Below are 22,977 nucleotides of genomic sequence, written 5' to 3'. Positions count from 1 at the left end.
CCGCCGCCGGAGGGAGGCAGCAGACTCCGGCGATGGCGGCGGCAGCGGGCAGTAGACGGCAGCGGCCTGGAAAACAAATCGTGGCTACTTGCCGAGACCGAAGGAGAGCCTTCGGTAGCTGAGCCGCACTCGGTTAATTCCTCATTTCGGTTCAGTTTCGGCTCGCACGAGGAGGCTGAGCTCGATGCGACGCCGGCCACCGCGGCGACAGTGTTGCTTCTTGTGAGCCTGGAAGACGAAAGGGATGCAACGGCTGAAAAACGGGAGCATGATCCGGCGTTGCTAGTCACCAGAGATTGGCAGTTATGGCGGAGTCTAGAATCTGTAGAACGGAGCATCGGTCCTGTTGCCGGCGGGTTGGTTCGGTTCAGCTACGCACAGATCCGGTCTGCTACTCAGGACTTTCACAAAGGTAAAAAGAATTGAACTTTATCCCTAAAAATGCAATTTTGCAGAAGCCCTTATGAACGATGAACTGAACTGGAGCAGGAAGGGAATTGGGGAGAGGGGCTTTGAGCAGGGTCTACAAGGGGAGAATAAGCAACGGGCTCCGGCGACCGGCGGTGGCGATAAAGAGAGTGGATGGATCCGAGAGGGAGAGGGCAAAGGCTTTTTGCCGCGAGCTATTAATTGCAAGCTCCCTATCTAGCCCCCATGTTGTTCCACTCCTCGGCTATTGCATTGAAAAAGAGGGACTTTTTCTTGTTTACAAGTATATTTCTGGAGGGAGTTTGGATCACCATCTCCATCAAAACGGTAATGGATTCCTCTTTTTCTACTGTTATACTTGGATGATGTTCTTCGTTTAATAGTTTGCTTAGGGTTTTTATAAAATTGATGTTTTTGTGATGAATTTTGGCAGGAAAGAGGCGAAAGGTGCTGCCTTGGGAGGTAAGGTACAAGGTGGCGGTATGTTTGGCTCGTGCGGTGGAGTACCTGCATTTCTGCACCGACAAGTGTGTAGTGCACAGAGATATAAAGCCTTCAAATATTCTTCTTTCCTCTAAGAAACGTCCAATGGTGAGATAGTGAGATTCCACCATTCATGCTCCCTTCATGCTTTTTATTTGATTCCCTTAATTTGTTTCTTAAGTTAATTACAAAAATTAGTAAATTTGATCTCATTTTATCATGAGTATATCAGGCCACCCCTTTCTTTTCATGGAAGGGATCTGGCTGCGTTCCTACGCAAGCAGCAACTAGATAGATTCGGTTGTTGAGCTTCTAGACCTACCTTCCCTCGTGTGCATTTGAAATATGGTCGTTCATGCAGAATGAATGTCTGCTTTCGTGCTTATCTCAAAATAGCTATATTTTTTCCCTTATTTTGTGTGTGTGTGTGTGTGTGTGTGTGTGTGTGTGTGGTAGGAATCGGGCTCATATAAATCTCTTTAGAAGAGGGAATTTCTTTTACCTGAACCCCAAGTTTTCTTTTCAGAAAACCATGATGCATATTGCATTAATTATTTGTGAAAATTACTTTATTTTTCTAGGCAGAAACATTCTATAAAGGAAAAATAAGCTCATAAGGAATATGTACTTTATCCAAAGTAGTGTTGGTTGTGGAACAAGGGATTCTTTGTGGTCACTATCATGAGATGTTATCCTCACAAATCTAGCTTATTTAATCAATTTGCTTATTTTTGTACTTAAAATCGATGTGAATCCTATTTCTGTTGGCAGCTCTGTGATTTTGGGCTGGCTACATGGACACATGGTCCATCCCTACCTTTCCTTTGCAAAGCAGTCAAAGGAACCTTTGGGTAAAATTATAATGAATATGTTTTTTTGGAATCTCAGTTAAACCGTTCAACTGCTTCACATGTAATTAACCTTTCAGATAATATTACAATGCAGTTATTTGGCTCCTGAGTACTTCCAAAATGGCAAACTTTCAGATAAAACAGATGTTTATGCATTTGGAGTTGTCCTCCTAGAATTGATCACTGGTCGGAAAGCGCTCGACCAGAATAGACCTCAAGGAGATGAAAACTTGGTCGTATGGGTCAGTTTTATTATTATTATCATTATTTCTGTTTGTTGCAATCTTGCTGTTTGATATTGCTACTCATCATATGTTCTGTCGGTTCATGCAAATCCTCTTACCATGAACAACTAAATGTTAGAATATCTAGAATGATTTGATTTAGTAAAATATACCATATTGATGACAGGGTATTGTCAAGCAGCCTCCTTTGGTATGATTTATATATAAATATGTGCTTTTACATTTGTTATCATCCTATTAGAGGATTTGTGCAATGAAATACTACACACTATACTTTGAGGATTAAATTTATGAGTAGTGTCTTATCTAATATTTCATCTTTGTTGTATTTATGATTTTATTGTAATTAAGGGTAATTTGGCATTTTGGCTTTACTTATATGCTATAGTGCTCTAAAAATGGGACTTAGGGCTTATAAGAGAGTTGTGGAGAGAAAGTGTTGAGCTGTAACCCCAGACCGTTTTTGGTGTGGTGTGAGAGGTGTTTAGTTGTAACCCCAAACAATTTTGTTTCTCCCCACCATGTGCTAGTTAAATCTTCTTCCCCATGGACGTAGACGAATCGATTTAACGCCGGACCACATAAATCTTTTGTGTTTGATTGTTGTTGTGTGAATTTCTACGCTTTCGTATTTATGTTCACATAACAATTCTATCTTATAATGTGATACCTTTTGTGTTTGATTGTTGTTGTGTGAATTTTTATGGGTCTATATTGTTTCACATAAAAATTGGTATCAGAGCTTTGAGTTCGTGATTGGAGCATGGTTCGACGTCAACGACAATGAATCCGACATTTGTTACTGGCAGTTTCGACAACAAGTGGGCTGGTGGCATCCAACAGCAAGAAGTTTTGCGGTGTCCGACAACCAAATCGGCTGCAAGCGGGCTGGCAGCGGCCTCATCTGCAACAGTTCGGTTTGAGGAAACATGGCCTTGCAGGCGATCGGCCTGTCTACGAGATCGACGTGCTAGATTTTTTGTGTAGGTTTGAGTTTTGCAAAATCAGATGCCCAAGGAAGGAAAGGTATCAGCTTTCCAGAGCCAGGAAAAAAGAAGAAAATAAATCTAATCTTTAATTCTAAAAAAAGAGGGAAAGCTGAGTTTGCCCTTGCCTTATTTGTGTGGATCATAAAAAGGAAAAAATAAATAATTTTATTTTAAAAGGAAACAAATTTCTAGGAAGAATAGGGAAGTTAATTTTGAATAGAAAAGAAAAGCACCAGAAAAAATAGAAGAATTTCATAAAAAGAGAAAAAAAAAAGAATTTTTATTTTATGAATTTATTTTTTTCTAGTATTATGCTAGATAAATTTTTTTTTGGAAAAGAATTCTAACAATGATAATCATGAATGATAGCACGATGTCAGGTTCTTCAACATTCACTATGACAGTGGAAAAATCGATTTATCAGTTGATTACACATCCTGTCAAAATTGATGTGATATAATATGACAACAAAGAGAACATTGACATTGATAGTGAAGAATATTCTGAAGAGTGCTTGTGGCTTGATCTGAAATTGCTTGACACATGAGATCAAATATGAGTGATGGTGGAGACTTTTGCAGGGAAATAGTGTAGGATTCTGGAGAACAAATATCTCATAAAGAGACTACAGATTTCAGATGAGATAGGAGGTTACTATTGATGAACATTTAAATGACTTCAGAAAGCTGTTAGCTGATCTGTTAAATTTGGATGAGGAAATTGGAGATGAAGATAAGACACTCATTATGTTGAATTCGTTCTCGGATGAGTATGAAAACTTCACTATGACACTGATTCATCGAAATATCTTAAATTAGTATGAAGTGACTACTATGCTGTTGAATCATTAATCAGTTGAAGGGACAAGAAGTCTGAGAAGATGAAGTCAGTTGAGGCACTTACACTTCAACATGACAAATCTAAGAATAATAAGAAGAATTTGGCAAGGAAATGTGACAGTGACGGCACTTCTAAAAAATAAGGCAAGTCTCGTGGGCGGAGTTTTGGGAAAAATTAGTATGCTTTTTGTTTAAAGACTAGTCATTGAAAGAAAGATTATCCGATGCTGATGGAGAAGGGAAAGAAAGTTGCATATGACGAAAACTATTGTCATTGTGAAAAGATGTGAAGAAGTAGATTCAAATATATCATTATTTGCAGTTTCTCATAGTTTATTTACAAATGATTCGTGTTGGATTCTAGATAATGGTGCTACCGATCACATTTATCTTCATTGAGGATGGTTTTGTATGTACAAAGAGCTAGATAGCGGTGCAATGATTGTTGACAACGATAAAGCTTGTCATACTATTGGGGTAGGAAATATCTTTATCAGGATAATGATAATGTGAGAGAGCTGACCGATGCTAAACATATTTCAGATATCAGAAAGAATTTGCTGTCAGTTGGGATTTTAGAGTCATAGGGCTACAAGGTAGTTATTAAGATAGAAGTTTTGAGAATATGTCACGGAGCAATAGTATTTGTGAGAGGAGTTCTTTATCACAATTTTTACTATCTTCTGGGTAATACAATGACTGGAATGACTGCTGTCGCTGATAATTCTTCTGATGCTACTATATTGTGGCATACGTGACTTGCTCTCATTGAAGAAGCTTCACTTCAAGCTTTTGTGAAGAAATGATTGATCAAAAGAATGAGCATCTGCAAGCTAGATTTTTGTGAACATTGTGGGTTTGACAAGAAGACAAAGATATCTTTTGGAACTGTCATCCACATTACAGAAGATATTTTAGTATATGTTCACACAGATCTTTGGGCCTTGACGAAGACATTATTCAGCAGACGGAGATACTTTGTCTCTTTTATTGATGATTAGTCTAGGTATGTTTGGGTGTACACCATGAAGCGCAAAAACGAAGTGCTGGAGATTTTTATAACTTGGAAGAAGTAGATGAGGACTCAAACTGATAAAAAGAACTGGTGTATTAGATTAGACAATGAGGGAGAATATACTTTAGATGCATTTTTGCAGGTGTGTCAGAAAACCAAGATAAAACACCACTTCACTGTTCGAGAAACATCACCACATAACTTAGTGATGGAGATGATGAACCAAACTTTGGTGGAGAAAGTTCGGTGTATGTTATCCAATGTTGGGTTGGATAAAATCTATTGGGCAGAGGCCATAAAATATGTCTGTCATTCGATAAACCGTATGTCTTTTGCAGCTACTGAGAAGAAGATCCCAAATGAGATGTGGTTTGGACATCCTACTAAAGATTATGAGCATATGAGAGTGTTTAGGCGTCCATCTTACTACCGCGTGCGAAATGATAAACTAGAACCACGAGCAAAGAAGACGATTTTCATTGGCTCCAAGTGTGGAGTCAAGGGATTCAAGTTCAATGATCAGTCAGAAAGGAAAGTTGTCATTAGCAAGGATATTACATTTGACGAGGCAAACTTGTTAAAAAATTGAGACTCAAAGCAGACGAAGAGTTATAGTGAACCATATATATGCAACATAAATTAGAGTTTGATGCAACTGCATTTGTTCCACAAATTTCGTCCACTCCAACTCAGCTATCTGATTCAGTTGTAGCTCATGAGGTATTTGATGATAGTTCTTAGGAGGCAGAAGAAGATGCTAAAGTTGAGATTCCTGCTAAAATATCTATTGATAAGAGCAGGACCTGACACCAGAATGTCCCAAAATAAGCTTCATTGAGGGATCACATTGTATTTCCACTTTTTGCTACAGACATAGAAATTCTGCCACTAAAAAAAGTGGTGGAGAGCTTAGACTATGATCTTTGGAGAGCGGCAATGGATGAAGAGATAGTCTCTACAAAAAAAATTGTACTTGGAGATTTGTGAAGCTTGTTCCTGGAAGGAAAACCATTAGGTGCAAACGAGTGTATGCAAATAAGGATCTCATGGAGTTGGTGAGTGGTACAAGAGAAGATTAGTGTCAAAAGGCTTTGCGCAACAAGGATGAATTGATTATGATGAAGTATTTTCCCTAGTGGTTAAACATCCCTCAATCTGTGTTGTCTTAGCACTCGTAGCATAATAAGGTCTGATCTTGGAACATCTTGACATGAAGAGTACATTCATACACTAAGAATTGCAAGAGGAGATCTACATGTTGCACTCGCTTAGATGTGGAGCTTCAAAAGACTTAGTTGGTTTGTAAACTAGACAAGTCTTTGTATGGATGAAGCTGCCACCAAGACAGTGGTATAAAAAATCTGATCAGTTCATGAGGGGACATGAATATACAAGGAGCCAATATGACCATTCTGCATATTTCAAGAAGTTGATCAATGGTGAGTTCATATGCTTCTATATATTTATGATTTGTTGATTGCATATGCTAGTCAGATTGATGTTGATACGATGAGGAATCAACTGTCCAGTCATTTCAAAATGGAGTTGGGTGAAGCTCAAAGAATTTTTGGCATGAAGATTCTCAGGGATAAGATAATTGAAAAAGTTTAGTTTTCACAAGGAGCTTATGTTTGAAAAGTGTTGAAAAAAAATTGGGATTGATAACTCGAGCAGGGTTGTCAGTCTACCTATCGCATATGTAGGACTAGCCAAACAAAAGGCATCATCTGTAGGTCTAGCCAAACAAAAGGCATTCACAGGACTAGCCGAACGAAGGATTATACACCACTGAGACATTGAGTTCAGATTAGTGTCCTAAAGATGATCAGGACAGGATATGCGATCGGTTCCTTATTGCAGTGGACAATCTGATGCATGGCATGGCTTGTACTAGACTAGACATTGCAAAAGTAGTTAGTGTTGTGAGCAGATCATGCATGATCCAGGCAGGAGTCATTAGCAAACTGTGAAAAGTATTTTGAGGTATCTGAAGGGTACAACTAATGTTGGTCTGGTGTTTGAGAGACGATCATCCAATGCAGATTTGTGTGTGGGCTACACTGACTTAAACTGTGCATGTTATATGGATAGTCAGAGGTCTACGACTAGCTATTTGTTTCTATTGACAAGAACTCCAGTCAGTTGGAGGTCAGTTTTTCAGTCTACTGTTGTTTTGTCAATTACAGAAGCTGAATACATGACAGTCACAGAGGTGATGAAAGAAGCAATGGATGCAAGATCTATTGGATGACTTGGAAATTAATCAGGAGTCTCTGACAGTGTTCTGTGACAGTTAGTGTGCAATATTATTGGCCATAAATCCACTCCATCATGTTCATACCATACACATTGATGTGAGGTAACACTTTATTCGGTATTTGATTGATAACGACAAAATTTTGTTGAAACAGATAAATACAAAGGAGAATTTAGTGGACATGCTTACGAAAGTATTAACATTCCAGAAGTTGATCAGCTGCAAGGGTTTGGCGAGCATCCGAGCTCATGACTAATTGTCCAGTCGGGCATTTTGAAGAACTGCACAAGTTTGATTCTTTCAGAAGTGGGGTGGTGCGTAAGCAACCATGTTGGTCTAGCTGAATTGGAGTTTTGAGCTCATTTGATCATCTTACTTATCTAGAAGTAAAAGATGAGGTGGAGTTGTTGTATTTATGGCTTTATTGTAATTCGAGGTAATTTGGTCTTTTGGCTTTATTTATTTGTATTCCCTAGTCCTCCTCTATAAAATGTACTTTGGGCTTATAAGAGAGTTATGGAGATGAAGTATTAAATTATAACCCTAAGTCATTTTTTTTCTTTCTTTCTATCCTGTACTAGTGGGAACTCCCTCCGTGGACTTAGGCGAATCAACTTAATGCCGAATCACAAATCTTTTGTGGTTGATTATTGTTGTGTGATTTTCTATGCTTTCATATTGTTTCAAATAACAATATTTCTTTCGAATATTTGACCTGAAATAGCACAAAACTCTCAACGATGATCGAAGATGCAAATTTTAGAAGCTTGCACCATGTCAGAATTATGAAACCATTGATTCATATTCATATTTTCACTCAAACTCATTATTGTAACAACTTAATTACTACAATGACAAGCTTAAACGTGTTTCATACCATCATACTCATATTTGAATCCGGACAGGCGAAGCCACTTCTGCTTCAAGGTGATGATGCCATCGAGAAGTTGGTTGATCCGAGTTTAATACCGTGGTCGTACCGCAGGAGGGAGATGTTCCAAATGGTTCGAGCAGCTAATGCGTGTTTAAGTTGTGAAGATTCGACGAGACCGAGCATTGATTTGGTGCTTGCAATGCTGCTGGGGGAAGAAGGGACTGCTTGCAGCGAATGGTCTTTGTTTAGCAGCAATGGCTGCCTCACAGGTTACGGCTCACAGTTTCATGAAGCACGAGAGAGAAGTGATATGGGAGGTCATTTAGCTCTTGCTATGCTCGGTATTTCTGATAATGAAGAAGATGATACTTATGGTCGTTAAACCTTTATTTTATTTTAGTTACTAATTTTCTTCTATGGCGAAGAAAGTTTGTCAGGGGAGCTTGCAGCAGAGGATCCCTGTAGGGCGAAGAAAGTTTGTCAGGGGAGCTTGCAGCAGAGGATCCCTGTAGTTTTTTTTTTTTTGTTCTAATTTTAATTCCCTGTTGATGTATGTGAAAAATACTGATTATGCTGTGTAAATTTTTGCACTGACATTCTAATGACAGATGACTAACATGAATTACTGAAATGAGAAAAATTAGCTGTGAAGTTTAATGATTTGAACCATATTTATCGTGTGGCTTTTATATGTGAGAAGTGTCAAAATTTTTATAATCGACTCATTTTGGCTATTCAGATCTTTTTTTAAGCAATTTGAATTGAATAATTCACAATTTTTGAAATTTATTTTAATTCTGTTGAATTAGAGCTAATGGCTCAAATATAACCGAGATTTATAAAAGCACCATTGATAGTTAAACTCTTAATTTGGTTCTTCCAGTGGGGCGAAGTTTAAATCAATGGATTTTATCGAATTCAATTTTTTAAAGGTAGTCAATCAGCTTTGAACCCAACCAAACTCTTTCTCAAAATTAAGTGATATGCCCAACTCAATTGGAACTCTAACAATAGATAGTTTAGTTAACAAGCTAGTGGTTGAATTAAAATTTCAAGCAATGATCAAATATTGACACCAAATATCATAGTGTTGAGTTTCACAAAGTGATATAAAACAGAGGACAATCAGTCAGTGACGCAAGTTTATGCGTCGATCACATAATATACAGATAAAAAGTTTGTGTAACGATCCTTCGACAAAAGTTGTCAAAATATTCTAACATGTGAGGTTTTAGCTTACTAAACCTATGAATATAGTTTGACGTGTTAGATATGAAAATGTTAAAAGTTCTGAGTTCCGAAAAGGTAAAAAACTAAACTAAATTTTGTTGAAGTATTTCAGAGAAGAAATATTTATACTCCTATGACACAAGTATAGTGATTTTTTGATATTTTTTCTATAAAAACCCATATTATTGTTAGCAACTAGAGACAACTCATCCTTAGCTTATGTCTAGGTCATAGAAAATGTTGAAAACTATATTATAGTTAACGAGGCTTAAACATGTAGAGTTTTTCAGGAATCCTGTAGTCCCTAATCTAGGTTGTAATTTTCTAATAATATATGTCTATTCTATCAAGCTATTGTGTGTTAACCTATTTGTTCTTTTAAGTGATGGCTAGATGTCCAAGTTCACAATGGATTTTAACATTATACAGATTAGAAGTAAGTTAAGGCCAAAAAGTTAACACATCAACATAAGAAATTCAAACACGGAGAAAACATCTACAAAATGAAATTCATAGGATAAAACAACGAAAAAAATCACGTCTTACAATACATGAGTAAGAAAGTAAGATTAATGTGATGCATGAGAAAAGAAAGAAAAAAAAACTATTATTTCGGGCATAAAATGGAAAACCATGTAAGAGATACAAAAAACTCTTTATGTCTTTATACATCTCCTTATATCGATTAGGACTTCAAAACCACCTCCAAACATGCTAAATTCATCAAATGGGGGAGTCTGTACAAACTTGAGCATAGCTGGGCCCAAAACTTTTGTAATTACACCATAGGGCTGCGCAATTACACCGCATATTGGCTCACATATGCCACCTTCTTTGATCTCTAGCATAATTATGCCACACTGTAGGTTAGCATCCTCTCCTTTTGCCCTCTGAATTGCACAATCTTCTCTAAACACTGCAAAACACAACAATTATAACTTTCATAAGCATATTATCGTAATATTAATGAGATAAATTAAAAAAAAATACAATAAACACATCACGTATTTGATTCACAAATTCTCCCAAACATTATGATTTTTTTCTTGTCAAGATCAAGTTAAATTCTCAAATAGTTTTGAATATTGGCAGTCTTATTTTATTCAGTCATGATATATTATTTGAATATTTATTTTATGAGTTAATATTCGTAAGAAATTTTCTAAAAACATTACATTATAAATGGACTTACATAAATAGCAAGCCACTTTGGCTTATTAGTTGACATATTTGTGTTTCAAAAAAGAGGTAATGGGTTCATTGTCTTATATATACATTGAGCGATTGATTGGGTGTGTGTGTGGAAAAAGAGAGGAAATTAAATACATCCCATGTAAAGTATTAGGATTCACATATTTTTCAATAACTTTACTATTATATGTATGTATCACTCAAAATATTAAAATAAAATAAAATCATCAATAACCTTAACTCTTCATGTCATTGGGCCGTATGATTCCAATTGTTTTTGAACTCTTAGGATGAATTTTCAACAATGTTTGATCTTAAAGGGGAATGCTAGATGATGTAAATAAAAAAATTCCTGTGCTAAATAAATATATAAATAATAATATTTGGAATGTTATGGATGTAAATTCCTTTTAATTATATGAATAATGAGATTTAGTGAATTTTAAATTTAACCCTGAAATGTGGTCTATTAAACAAATAAACTTTGAAGTCCAGAGGGCTACATGTGCTCATCACCTCACTGAAATTGGACCCGACAACATTTGCAACTCTACTTTCCCCTCCTGCGAGGAACCAAGCGACCGCGACTCTGTACCCTAACTTCTCTCTTCCGCTCTTGACGAACCCATGAAGCGCTCCTTCGATGACCGCGACCGCGACCGCAACGCGCCTCCCGCTGCCGCCGACGGTAAACCCGTTTTCATCTCCAAGGCAGAGCGCCAGCGTCTCGCCCTACAGCGTCGGGAAGAAGAGGCGGCAGAGCAAAAACGCCGTGCTCTCGAGCTCGCTGAGCAATCCCGCCCCAAAAACTGTTCTGAAGCACCTCCATCTTCTTCCGCGCCTCAATCCACTGCTGATTCCAACCACCGCTCACATCGCGACCGAGATCGGGAACGCGATCGGGATCGAGACCGGGAACGCGACCATGATCGCGACCGCGATCGGGATCGAGACCGGGAACGCCGCCGCGATCGGGACCGTGATCGCGAAGAGGATACCCGGAGTCGTGAGCGTGCTCGTGTCGAGAAGCAGGCGGAGCGAGAGAAGGAGAAGGAATTGGAATCAATCAAGGAGCAATACCTCGGCTCGAAGAAGCCTAAGAAGCGCGTTATCAAACCCAGCGAGAAGTTCCGTTTCTCCTTTGACTGGGAGAACACCGAGGACACTTCCCGCGACATGAACTCGCTTTACCAGAACCCTCATGAGGCCCGCCTTCTCTTTGGTCGCGGCTTCCTGGCTGGAATTGATCGCCGTGAGCAGAAGAAACAAGCCGCTAGGCACGAGAAAGAGACCCGCGAGGAGATTCGGCGGAAGGAGGGGGTGGAGGAGAAGCCGGAGGAGGCCGCTGCCCAGCGCAAGAAAGAGGCTGCTGCAGAGCTCTACGATGCTTTTGACATGCGCGTGGATCGGCATTGGACTGAGAAGACCCTTGAGGAAATGACCGAGAGAGATTGGCGCATCTTCCGTGAAGACTACAACATCTCCTACAAGGGATCGCGTATCCCTCGGCCTATGCGCAAATGGAGCGAGAGCAAGCTCAGTACTGAGCTACTTAAGGCTGTTGAGAAGGCTGGCTACAAGAAGCCATCTCCCATTCAGATGGCTGCCATTCCTCTAGGTTTGCAGCAGCGTGACGTTATTGGCATAGCTGAGACTGGTTCGGGAAAGACGGCTGCCTTTGTCCTCCCCATGCTTATGTACATCACTCGTTTACCCCCCATGACAGAGGAAAACGAGGCTGAGGGCCCTTATGCTGTCGTCATGGCTCCCACAAGGGAGCTTGCCCAGCAGATTGAAGATGAAACTGTGAAATTTGCTCACTTTTTGGGAATCAAGGTAGTTTCAATTGTCGGTGGTCAGTCCATAGAGGAGCAGGGATTCAAGCTTAGGCAGGGTTGTGAGGTTGTTATTGCCACTCCAGGCCGTCTGCTTGATTGTTTGGAGCGCAGATACGCCGTCCTTAACCAATGTAATTATGTTGTTCTTGATGAGGCTGATAGAATGATAGACATGGGGTTTGAACCTCAGGTTGTTGGTGTTTTGGATGCAATGCCTTCAAGCAATTTGAAGCCTGAGAATGAGGATGAGGAGCTTGATGAGAAGAGAATATACCGAACAACCTACATGTTCAGTGCCACCATGCCTCCAGCGGTGGAGAGGCTAGCTCGGAAGTATTTGAGGAATCCTGTGGTTGTGACTATTGGCACAGCTGGAAAAGCCACTGATCTAATTACTCAGCATGTGATTATGCTGAAGGCATCGGAGAAGATGCCTAGGCTTTTGAAGCTGCTGGATGATCTTGGCGATAAGACAGCCATTGTTTTCTGCAATACAAAGAAGAATGCTGATGCACGAGCTAAGGATCTAGACAAGTTGGGTTACAAGGTCACAACTTTGCATGGAGGTAAATCGCAGGAGCAGAGAGAGATTAGCCTTGAGGGGTTCAGGAATAAGCGTTTCAATATTCTGGTAGCCACAGATGTTGCAGGACGTGGAATTGATATTCCAGATGTAGCTCATGTCATAAATTATGAGATGACCAACACCATCGACATGTATACACATCGAATTGGCCGTACCGGGCGTGCTGGGAAGACCGGTGTGGCAACTACTTTTTTGACCTTGAGTGACACTGAGGTGTTTTATGATCTTAAGCAGATGCTTATTCAAAGCAATAGCCCAGTGCCGCCTGAGCTTGCCAGGCACGAGGCTTCTAAGTTTAAACCTGGAACTATTCCTGATAGACCTCCAAGGAGGAATGATACTGTATTTGCTCATTGATTGGGTTGGGTTGTAGAACATTGATATTGTAGGATTTGAATGGGATACTATTGGGAAAGTAAATGTTGCAGTTACTGCAATGCTTTGCTTGCATGTTTGTTACTACTTCTGATAGGGCGGTTTCATAATTTGCATCTCTGAGGTACTTATGCATTTTTAAAGCATTTAGTTTCTTATATTTGTTTGATATGTGGTCTCAGTAGGTCATCGTTTACTTGAATTGCTGTAGTCTATGCCAATAGCGTCAAACGGTGTGCACCATTTGCTTATGTTATTCATGGACAATGGCATATGATGCATTGTCTGAATGGCACACATTATTTTGATTAGGGTTTAACATTCATGTTAATATTATGTACATCTTCTTTATTGATTTTATTTTCTCTTAGGTTAAGGGTTTAGCTTTATTCTAATTTATGAATTGAATAAGATAAACATGTAAGCGTTGGGCCTCCTTTTCTTTGCTACTATTTTTTGTTGTTTGATTGAGTTGTTTCACTAGTTTGCCTTGCAAGTATGAAAATTGCTGTCTTTTTCTATTTCTCTTATTATTTATAAAATAATGACAATGTAATTTTATATTATTTTCTCTAAGTTAGGATCAAGTACTACATGAAGTATTAGGTATCCAAATTTTTATTGACTTTGAGCTGTTAAATAATTAGAAGTATAAATAATGCTATTTGATGTTGGATATGCACTTATCAAATTTTATAATGACTTTGAGATACGGCTTGCAAAAATTTCATTATATTTTTTTCTTATTTATGTTATAAATTTAATCTATTTGTTGAGATATTTAACATTTGAATTGTAGTATCACATTGATTGTGTTTATTTTCACTTCAATTTATTTTTAATCTTGTATACTTTCATATTTAACAATATTTTTATTTATTGTTTTGTTAATATTCTGCGCTATATTTGAAACAGCTCGTTGCATCATACACTATAGCTCCACATGGATACTTTTGTTATTACATGCTATTCACTATTGACCAGTATTTTATGTACTTCTAATTTGAACGTGGGATAGCATTTCATGGTTTTATTTTACAAACCACTGCATTTCTTCTATTTGGTTAAAACTTTTTTTCTTAATTATTTTTCTGAACATTTTGTTATGAGTAAGAGATTTATATAATTAGATTTGCTAGAGTATAGTAATGGTGAGAAAACTATACAATTTTTTTCAAAGGAAAACAAAATTATTATACTCAAAAGAAGTTTTAAAGCATTGCTTTTTCCCCAACTTTTTTTATTAGTTCTTGTAACTGTCATCTTATTTTTTTAAATTAACCATTTATGTTACGTGTTTACTATCTTTTCTACTTATTTTGACTTTTCAAAAATTGATCAGAAACTAACTTCAGCTGCATGACATCTGGTGAATTTCGGGTCATCGAGGCTACTTGTGTGTCTCTCTGGTGATTTATCTTGCACTCTTTTTTTCTTTTATGTTCAGTTTTTCACATATAAATGAACCCAATAGCATACATAATCTTTTGTTAGATACTCGAACCTGCTTGCTCATTATTGCAGTGTAGAATAGTCACTAAATCCTATAAAATTCCTTTTGTTCTGCAGATTTTCATATATGTTTTGTCTTAAGATGTGTGTTGAATTATAGATTGAATTTGCAGTTAAGAAGTGGAAGCATGTTCTTGGTGGTGAATTCATTGCAGGTTGTCATTTTTGTGAACTTTATTACCGACTACTAAGTATGCTAGTTGGGGGTCTTGCGTTTGTCATCTATTATTTATGGGTCATTTACATGCATAGGAATCAATGTGTTTACGTATCTAACACCTGAATTTTATTTTTTAGACTTATACCACCCAAATATTTCCTATCGCATCAAAAATACCATCATTTTAACTCTTAAAAAGTGAAATACACCTTTTCTTGAAAAATATGGATTCATGTAGCCGACCCCACTTAGTGGGATAAATGCTTGTTATTATTGTTGTATTATTTTATTATAACATTAATTTGAATTAATATTGTTTTCTCACTTTCAAAATCTATGGTCTAACACATTTTGTAGGTATGTTTTCTCACTTTCTTATTTTTTTTAAATGATGTGTCATAGCTCAATGCAACTTAAAATAATAATTATAAATTATCATTACAAGGGGCTCATGGAGCTTAAAGATTATTAAATACAAAAACCGAAAAAGAATTTCTGGCCATCGTGGTGTCACGCTTTTAGGCCAAATCTAACCCAAAAGTCGATCTTGTGCAACAAAGGCAAATTTGCAGACATCTGCAAGAGAACTGCGGACAATATTTGTTAACGCTCCTAATTGCAGTCATCAATTACTTTGTATCATGTGCAACGAAGGCAAATATGCCAGAAGGAAGAGATCATTGCACGGGAATGCTCTCATATGCATGCAAAATATGAAAGTCTAAAGTATGCAAAGAAAATTTTCTCAGTGGTCTAACAAAAATTATGTTATTTAATCTTGGAATGCAATAATTGCAGCTTATGTGTCGGCTATGGTTTTTTTTTTTTTTTTGGATAAATGTGATTATAGATGTAGTAATGAAATTAATTTATTAAGAAGTTATAGTGAGAATCATACTTTTTTAAAGGAAAAACTAGCCAACAACATTTTTGCGGCCACTACACATGAAAAGATTTGGAGAATTTATATGCATACCCCTCAATTCCAATTTTTAAGTGCATGCCACATTTCCTGCGAATGAAAATGTATATTTTATTTTTAAAGTTAAAAATGGTGGTATTTTGATGTGATAAGAAAGATTTATATGATGTCAATGTAAAAAATGAAGTTTATAATAAAGAGTGTAGATTTAAGAGTATTGAAACAGTATATTGAGAGTGACGGAGAGGGATGCATCATGAAGCAAACATCTTAAGAATGCTTCAGCTGTAAAAAGTCATACTATACAAGGGTTGAGTTTAATCTCATTTGTATTTGTGAGTTTTAATTGCATAAAATTATCATGTTATTTTTCGTACTACTTTGTAGTGGCAAATTAGTCATAAATATAACTCAGGAATATAGCAAAAACGATGCCATGTTTGTAAATAAGTAGGTGTTTAAACGGATCTATCTGCAAACCATCCTAAAATGAAAAAATCATTTGCTCTTGTTGAGAGTCGAACTCAAGACCTCCCGCTTACTAAACGGGTGCTCTAACCAACTGAGCTACAAGAGCTATTGGATATTTAAATTGACATTATTAATTAATTCTCTAATAAAGCCATAACTTATACTTAAGTTTGTTTATTTTGCATTTAAAGTACTTAAATCTTTCATTTCACATAAAAAAATACTATCATTTTAACTTCTAAAAAAGCCAAATATAACTTTTCTTGAGTATGTAAGATAGCATTATTGTATATACAAATATTATCAGCACGGATCTTGAGGCAAGTTGCAGTCTGCTCCCATTAGATTGGCTACTATCGGCTGACTTTTTCTCAGATAGCCTACTTTTCCCCCGAGGGAGGACTTTTTCTTCCCGACTAAGGACCTCTCTTCTAAACAATGATTTTTCTCATGAGGAGGGCTTTTCCCCTCTGACGGAGGACTTCTTCCCACGACTCGAATGGCAGATCCAATAGTTGATGAGGTATTTAGGAGAGCACACCAACATAAAAGACTAAATATATCCTATACTGCCCTTTCAAAGCAAGGGTAATATAGTGATTCACTTTTTAGTCATGCTTTCATGTAAATGAATTTTTGGTTCCCCTCACTTGTGACATCATTTCTTTCTGGAATAAAATGGGTCATCGGCCCTAGGATACCCCAATTTGCACCCCGACAAGGCAAGTCTTTTCCTTCTCCTTCTCTCCTCTTCTCCCCTTCTCTCTCTCTCCTTCTCTCTTTTCTCGGTGTAATGCTCTGTTTCTTGGATACGATCTACTAAATAGATTTGGATTCAACATTCTAAAAAGTGTGGTGAGTGTGGATTGTTCTGACAACTAGAAGGCACACAACATGGAGCTAAAATCATAATAGATTAATTCCTTTACTCCCCGCCACCGGCGATTACCAAAAGACTGTTTTTCTTCGTAGATCTGTTGTCAAAGCAACATATGTCTCCTGGCCACATCTCTGTCGTGCGCGGGAGTTACCTTGTCAGCTGCTTTTGACCAATTGGCCACCACTTCACCAATTGCCATCCATAATTTATTTCCGGTCGCACCCCACCCTGACCTCAACCCGCTGGTCAATTTTCGTCGCTCAAAAGTTCGCCCCGTGTCCCATTGATCTCGATACGCTTTCAATCTCTAGGGACATACAGACGAGCAGAAAATCTCTCACTGGAATTCTAGGTAGTCATGCGGCCACCAAAAGGCCATGGTTTGGCTCCTGATCCCACCTTTACATTCTGAAAACTCTTATCAACTCCAATTTTACCTTTCTTTCCATTATTGAAGCCGACCTTTTCAGAACTAATCAAACGCCTAGTACGACCACTAACACTCAGAACCATACCATTTGACAACCCAACAAACCACTTTTAAATTGAACTCCTCAGACCAGTACATACCAAAACAAAAATAAAAACCCCAAAAGTGGCGTACTTGCCACCTTCCTAATTTTGCTTTAACGCTTCTTCTTCTCACATTTCCCTGTCGTTTGGAAGTCTGCAACTGGCTGGGACTTCAATTTGGGTATAGGAACCAGTGGAACTGGAGAACCCTGCAGCCTAAACGCAAGCGGGGTATAAGGAGCCGAAGGGAAATGCGAGGAGGCAGAAGAAGGCGGAGGGTAAAGACCAGGCGGAAAGCTACTACCTCCACTGCCACCCAACTGTTGCTTTAGACTCAGATTCTCCACCATAATAAACGAGATTTTACTGTCCAAATTCAGCGACCGTAAGAGCTCATGGACCGAACCTTCTCCTCCAGCTCCTCCACATACTCCTCCTTCCGCTACCTTGAAGGCTGAGCACTTCCCCGGACGACTTCTTACCGTCGACCGAGCCAACATAAAGACAGGATTCCCCATTACTCCGACGGACCGTTTCCATCACGATAAAATCGCCCGGACCGGACCTTCACCCTACCGTTCGACAGGTTATTTAAATCCAGGGAAGATTTACACGTCACCCAACCCCTTTATTTTTATGTTTGTAACCTCTAAAATACTGCTTTATTTGCCCTTCACTGACGCTCTGCTCCGGTCGACCACCTATTGGCCAGCCCCTCAACTTTCATATAGTTAAATGTTTGCATATATATCACTCAATTGTTTTGCATGCCTCAAGTGACCATCCTCCGACCGATCAGTACAGGGGTCGCCTCCGGCCAACCACTCTACTGCTCTTGTCAATCAACTTAAAAAAACAAGAAAAATTTACATGCCTAACACTCATTTTTATAACTTCATATATGTTTTGCTCTATCTATTTTTCCAGCAAACTACTCTTTGATTGACAACCTGTGGGCGGCTCCGGACCAGACACATGCCTCCTGCAAGCAATCCCAAAAGAAAAAATTTACATACATAACACTCAATTATATTATTACACTTATACCAACCAATTTCTATATATTTATATTTTTGCCTGCATACTCCTCAATTCTTTCGTCTCCATCAAATCTCCCTCCGGCGGACAATTTGCCATCTGACGGAGCATTACTCTAATCACAACCAGCTGACCATCAACTTCCAACCGGCATCCTGCCTACCGGTCATCTCAAATTAGGGCAAATTTGCCTACATCTACCACTCAATTCCTACATATTCATATGCAAGTTTGCCTAACTCTACCAAGTTATGTCAACAAAGTAATATGTTCCTCCAAACAATAATTTTTACCAGCAATCCAGAAACTCGAACCCATAAAAAGATTGACATCCGGCTGTGACAATTTTCATGGCTGCAAAAAAAAATCTAACACCGATAGTAATAAACTCTGTGATGGGTAGAAAAAACTAACACACGAGAACGATAAGCTTTGCGGTGGGTGCAAGAAAATCTAACACCCGACGGTGACAAGCTTCGCGAGGGGTGAAAGAAAAATTTAACACTCGTCAGCGACGAACTTCACGAGTGGTGCAAAAAAACTATAACACCAGGCAATGACAAACTCCGGGTGCAAAAGAATCTAACACCTGGAAGCAACAAGCTCTAGGAGAGGTGCAAAAAAATCTAACACCTGACAACAATAAGTTCTGTGATGCACCCATAGGTCCACCCCATGGTGAAAAGCTCCAAAACTTTGCTTCAAGGCAAGTGGCTCTAGGATTCTGCTTCGGACGAGCAACTCTAGAGCTTCTCTCCATGACAGACAGGCAAACAAAGAAAGAACTTCACTGAAACCCCAACCAACCCCTTTGATCCAATTGATCGGTCAACTCCAAATCCTCTGGGATGGTCATTCAATGACTGATCAAGTTCTAGCAAATGACGACAAAGATAACAAAACCGAGTGTAAAAAACGCCTAGCAGAGAGTATCATTAGCCAATTATGTGTTCAAGATATGTTCAATTTATAAATTTCCTTGTCCTTATTGCAATTATCGCCATCAAGGAGCAATAAGATTGAGAAACTTAATATGTATACTCAAAAATGATTTGCATATATCTCAAGGCAATCTGCAGTCTGCTTCTTTCGGAGTGGCTATCCTCGATCGACTTTTTCTACGACGACTGATTTTTCCCCTGACAGAGGACTTTTCCACATATGAAGGATCTCTACTCCAATGGAGGACCTTTCCCCCTGACGGAGGACTTTTTCTCTCGATCGGCCACCTGAACTCGATGACTCCCCTAGATAGAAAAACCCATATTAACAGATCCAATAGTCGATGAGCTACCTAGCATAACACATTAACACAAAAGACTAAAATATCATGCACTACCCATTTAAAGTAAGGGTAATATTATAATTTACTTTTTAACTCTCCTACTATCTATAAATAGGAGGGCCCTTCCATGTAAAGAGACTTTTGACTCACCTCACTTGTTAAATCGTTTCTTCGTAAAATAAAACGAGTCATCGATCTCGGGAATACCCTAATTTGCCCCACGATGGTGCAAGTCTCTTTCATCTCCTGCTCTCCTTCTTTCCTCCTCTCTCCCTATCTCTCTCTCAGTTCAATACTTTATTCCTTGGGTATGATCTACCAGTAGACTTGGATTCAACATATATGTATGTAAAAATTAAGGTGTTATCTATGTAAATACAATAGATGTAAGTTTTCCCAACTTTTATTCCATATGAATGTATAAAAATTATGTTAATATAGAAATATTATAATACAGTATTATTGTCGATTTTATTTTTTAAGATAAAAATGAGCTTAAATTTTGGCCCTATTGTAACACTCTAAAAGTTGTTATCAATGTTAATCATTTATTTACAATCAAATATTTCTTTATCTCTTTCTTCTCTCTTTCTCTCTTCCTCTAAAATGTTGTAATGCAAGGAACTTCCGAGAAGCTGCATTCCTCCGACATATAGAAGATAAAAAATTAATAAATTTCTCGAAATTTTCATTCATTTCTCTCTTTCTTTTTTTACGATGTAAGATCTTTTACTGAGTTTAAGGCACTCACGAATAATAGTAGACCCTACTTCTCATAAGGATTCAACACATAAATTTATTTGATGAAGATAAATGAATATATTTGAGCATCATCATGTCCTCTAAATTTACACTTTTAATAAGGATCTATAAAAAAAAATAAATAAATAAAAAATCAGTGGCGGTCGATGCCATTTGATTAAGAGCACATTTGAGGTCTATATATAAGAAAATTATAGAACTGTAAAAAAAAAATTTATTTTTTCCTAAAACCACATGATTATTACATTGTTTCTCTTTTTAATAAATTATATAATTTCCTTATAGCTACCAAGCTCTAATAAATATAATTTTAAGAGTTATTTCTCATTATTTGCATGCCTAAACATCTAAACTTGAATATATATATATATATATACATATATATATTACTCAATTACAGGAGCGGAACTATGTTATATCTAGACTAGACGATTGCCCACCAAGACATTTCAGATTTTTCTATAAAAATAGTAAAGATTAATATATTTTTTATGAAGTTTAGATAAATATTTGGTGATTTTGAAACCCCACAAAAAATGAAGCTGGTTCCATCTCTGTGGCAACTGCTTGGCATCACATCAAAAATTCCGCCATCAATAATTTTTTAAAAATAAAATGCACCTTTTGATGCATAAATTTTTAATACCAATGTATTATGATTATAAATATGTGTAAACTACGTAAATGCATAAGAATTGTAAGCTGTGCATGTAAATCTCTCAAATTTTATCAAAATTCTGCAGGTAAATCTAGAAGAATTTTATGGGGCATGAAATCCAATTCTGTTGAAGGGCTATCTTCATAAATCAATTAATTTTCTATTTCAATTAACTTGCATCTTAGAAACGAAGAAACGACAATTTCGAAGCTCGAAGCTTTTTTTTTTTTTTTAAACTGCAGTTTATTTACCTTCTGATGATGATGACGAAAATATTTTTTTTTGGAATGAATTATCCAGAATTGATTCCGATGGGCTTCTAAATGGATCAATTGTGAAGAATTTTAATAGTTCCAAGCTAGCTTTTGATTTCTTTACAGACTCGATCGATGAATCTCATCTTGTTCACATTTCTATGAATGGGAAAAAATTCGCATTGTTTGCGGAGAATAATGAAATGTTTCGCTACTCGATCATTTTCCTCTTTCTTGTAATTATGTGGAATATTTTTCAATTTATATCCATTTTGCTTTTGAAAATAATGGAAATAACTTCTAGGTATTTTGAATATTTTTAAAAGGTGTCTTGGTCAAATATGAGGAACATATTTTATCAACATATGCATGAAGAAATACTCCATGGCGACCTGTAGATGAATTGTTAATGGTATGCTCAGAAACAAGGTGTTCATCAGCAAAAGATGATCACAAACAACATAGCGTTAAAATGAAAAATTATTCGGTCCGACCACCGCATGTTCTCTGCATGCGGTAGCAAATGAAAAATAAACACGTGTAATGGTGGGCCCTCAGTGAAGAGAAATAAGCAGAATGCGTGACCCGACCCGAACTCCGCCCAATAACCGAAAAAAGCGTATATTTGTGCTTATGGAATCCCGCCAAATCTAGCATTTGGACATTTTCGATCCCGCCAAATAGGAATAAGTGGCTTATGGATGTAGATTTTTTTTATTTCGTCGTCTGTTAGTAGTCGACGAGTAGGGCAGAGCTCGTCTGTTAGCATTCGACGAGTAGGGCGGAGTTCTTGTTCTGTGCCGAGCCCACATTAAATGGATTTCTCTTTTGACCAAGAAATATTGATGAAATCTGAGAATGATGGTGATCAGCTTGGATCATTAGCTGCGTCCGGAAGTATTCCTCAGGTAGAGTTCTTTCTTATGTTGTGTGTGCTGCGATTAATGGCTTCCAAATGATAGTATTGTTGGGCTCGGATGTTTAAGTTGTCGTACTGGTATTATATTTCTGGTATTATTGTGGTTGATATTGTTTTTTCTGATATTATTTGGGTCTCATTTAGGTTTTATCATGGGTTTATTATAGTGTTATTGTGGTTGTATTATGGTAGTATTGATGAATTATAGGCGTTCAAGAGAGAGTGTGTTATTATGGTATTATTACTGTAGTATTATGGTTGTATTACATATGATGGTGTTATTTATTGTTGTATCTAATTAGTGTTTTAAACAGTGTTATGTTAAAGTGCTATTTTGGTGTTATCATTGTTTTATTATGCTAGTATTTTTGTATTTTTATTTTTGAAGTATACTTTTGTGT

The 22,977-nt window shown here is 37.5% G+C and overlaps 2 protein-coding genes and 1 non-coding gene across 3 annotated transcripts; 2 read left to right on the top strand and 1 right to left on the bottom strand.

Moving 5' to 3' along the window:
* LOC110025808 (probable serine/threonine-protein kinase PBL21) lies at positions 1 to 8,441 on the top strand (the record flags this gene model as incomplete). Its single annotated transcript, XM_020726466.1, has 6 exons — positions 1 to 412; positions 490 to 756; positions 863 to 1,020; positions 1,684 to 1,763; positions 1,858 to 2,005; positions 8,014 to 8,441. Coding segments are annotated over 6 exons (1,416 nt in total), but the record flags the coding sequence as incomplete, so codon positions are not given.
* Positions 8,442 to 10,912: 2,471 nt separating this feature from the next.
* LOC110025817 (DEAD-box ATP-dependent RNA helicase 21) lies at positions 10,913 to 13,264 on the top strand. The gene has a single exon (XM_020726478.1). It carries the CDS (start codon positions 11,031 to 11,033, stop codon positions 13,182 to 13,184), a length of 2,154 nt encoding a protein of 717 aa, XP_020582137.1. The 5' UTR covers positions 10,913 to 11,030; the 3' UTR covers positions 13,185 to 13,264.
* Positions 13,265 to 16,299: 3,035 nt separating this feature from the next.
* TRNAT-AGU lies at positions 16,300 to 16,373 on the bottom strand. The gene has a single exon. It is a non-coding gene; the product is annotated as a tRNA-Thr (tRNA).
* Between the last annotated feature and the right edge of the window lie 6,604 nt (positions 16,374 to 22,977).

This window comes from Phalaenopsis equestris, unplaced genomic scaffold (assembly GCF_001263595.1).
Source record: "Phalaenopsis equestris unplaced genomic scaffold, ASM126359v1 Scaffold000333, whole genome shotgun sequence".
NCBI classification, from domain to species: domain Eukaryota; kingdom Viridiplantae; phylum Streptophyta; class Magnoliopsida; order Asparagales; family Orchidaceae; genus Phalaenopsis; species Phalaenopsis equestris.
The sequence above is the reverse complement of the archived record's forward strand: the minus strand, read 5'-3'. Positions and strand labels throughout refer to the sequence as shown.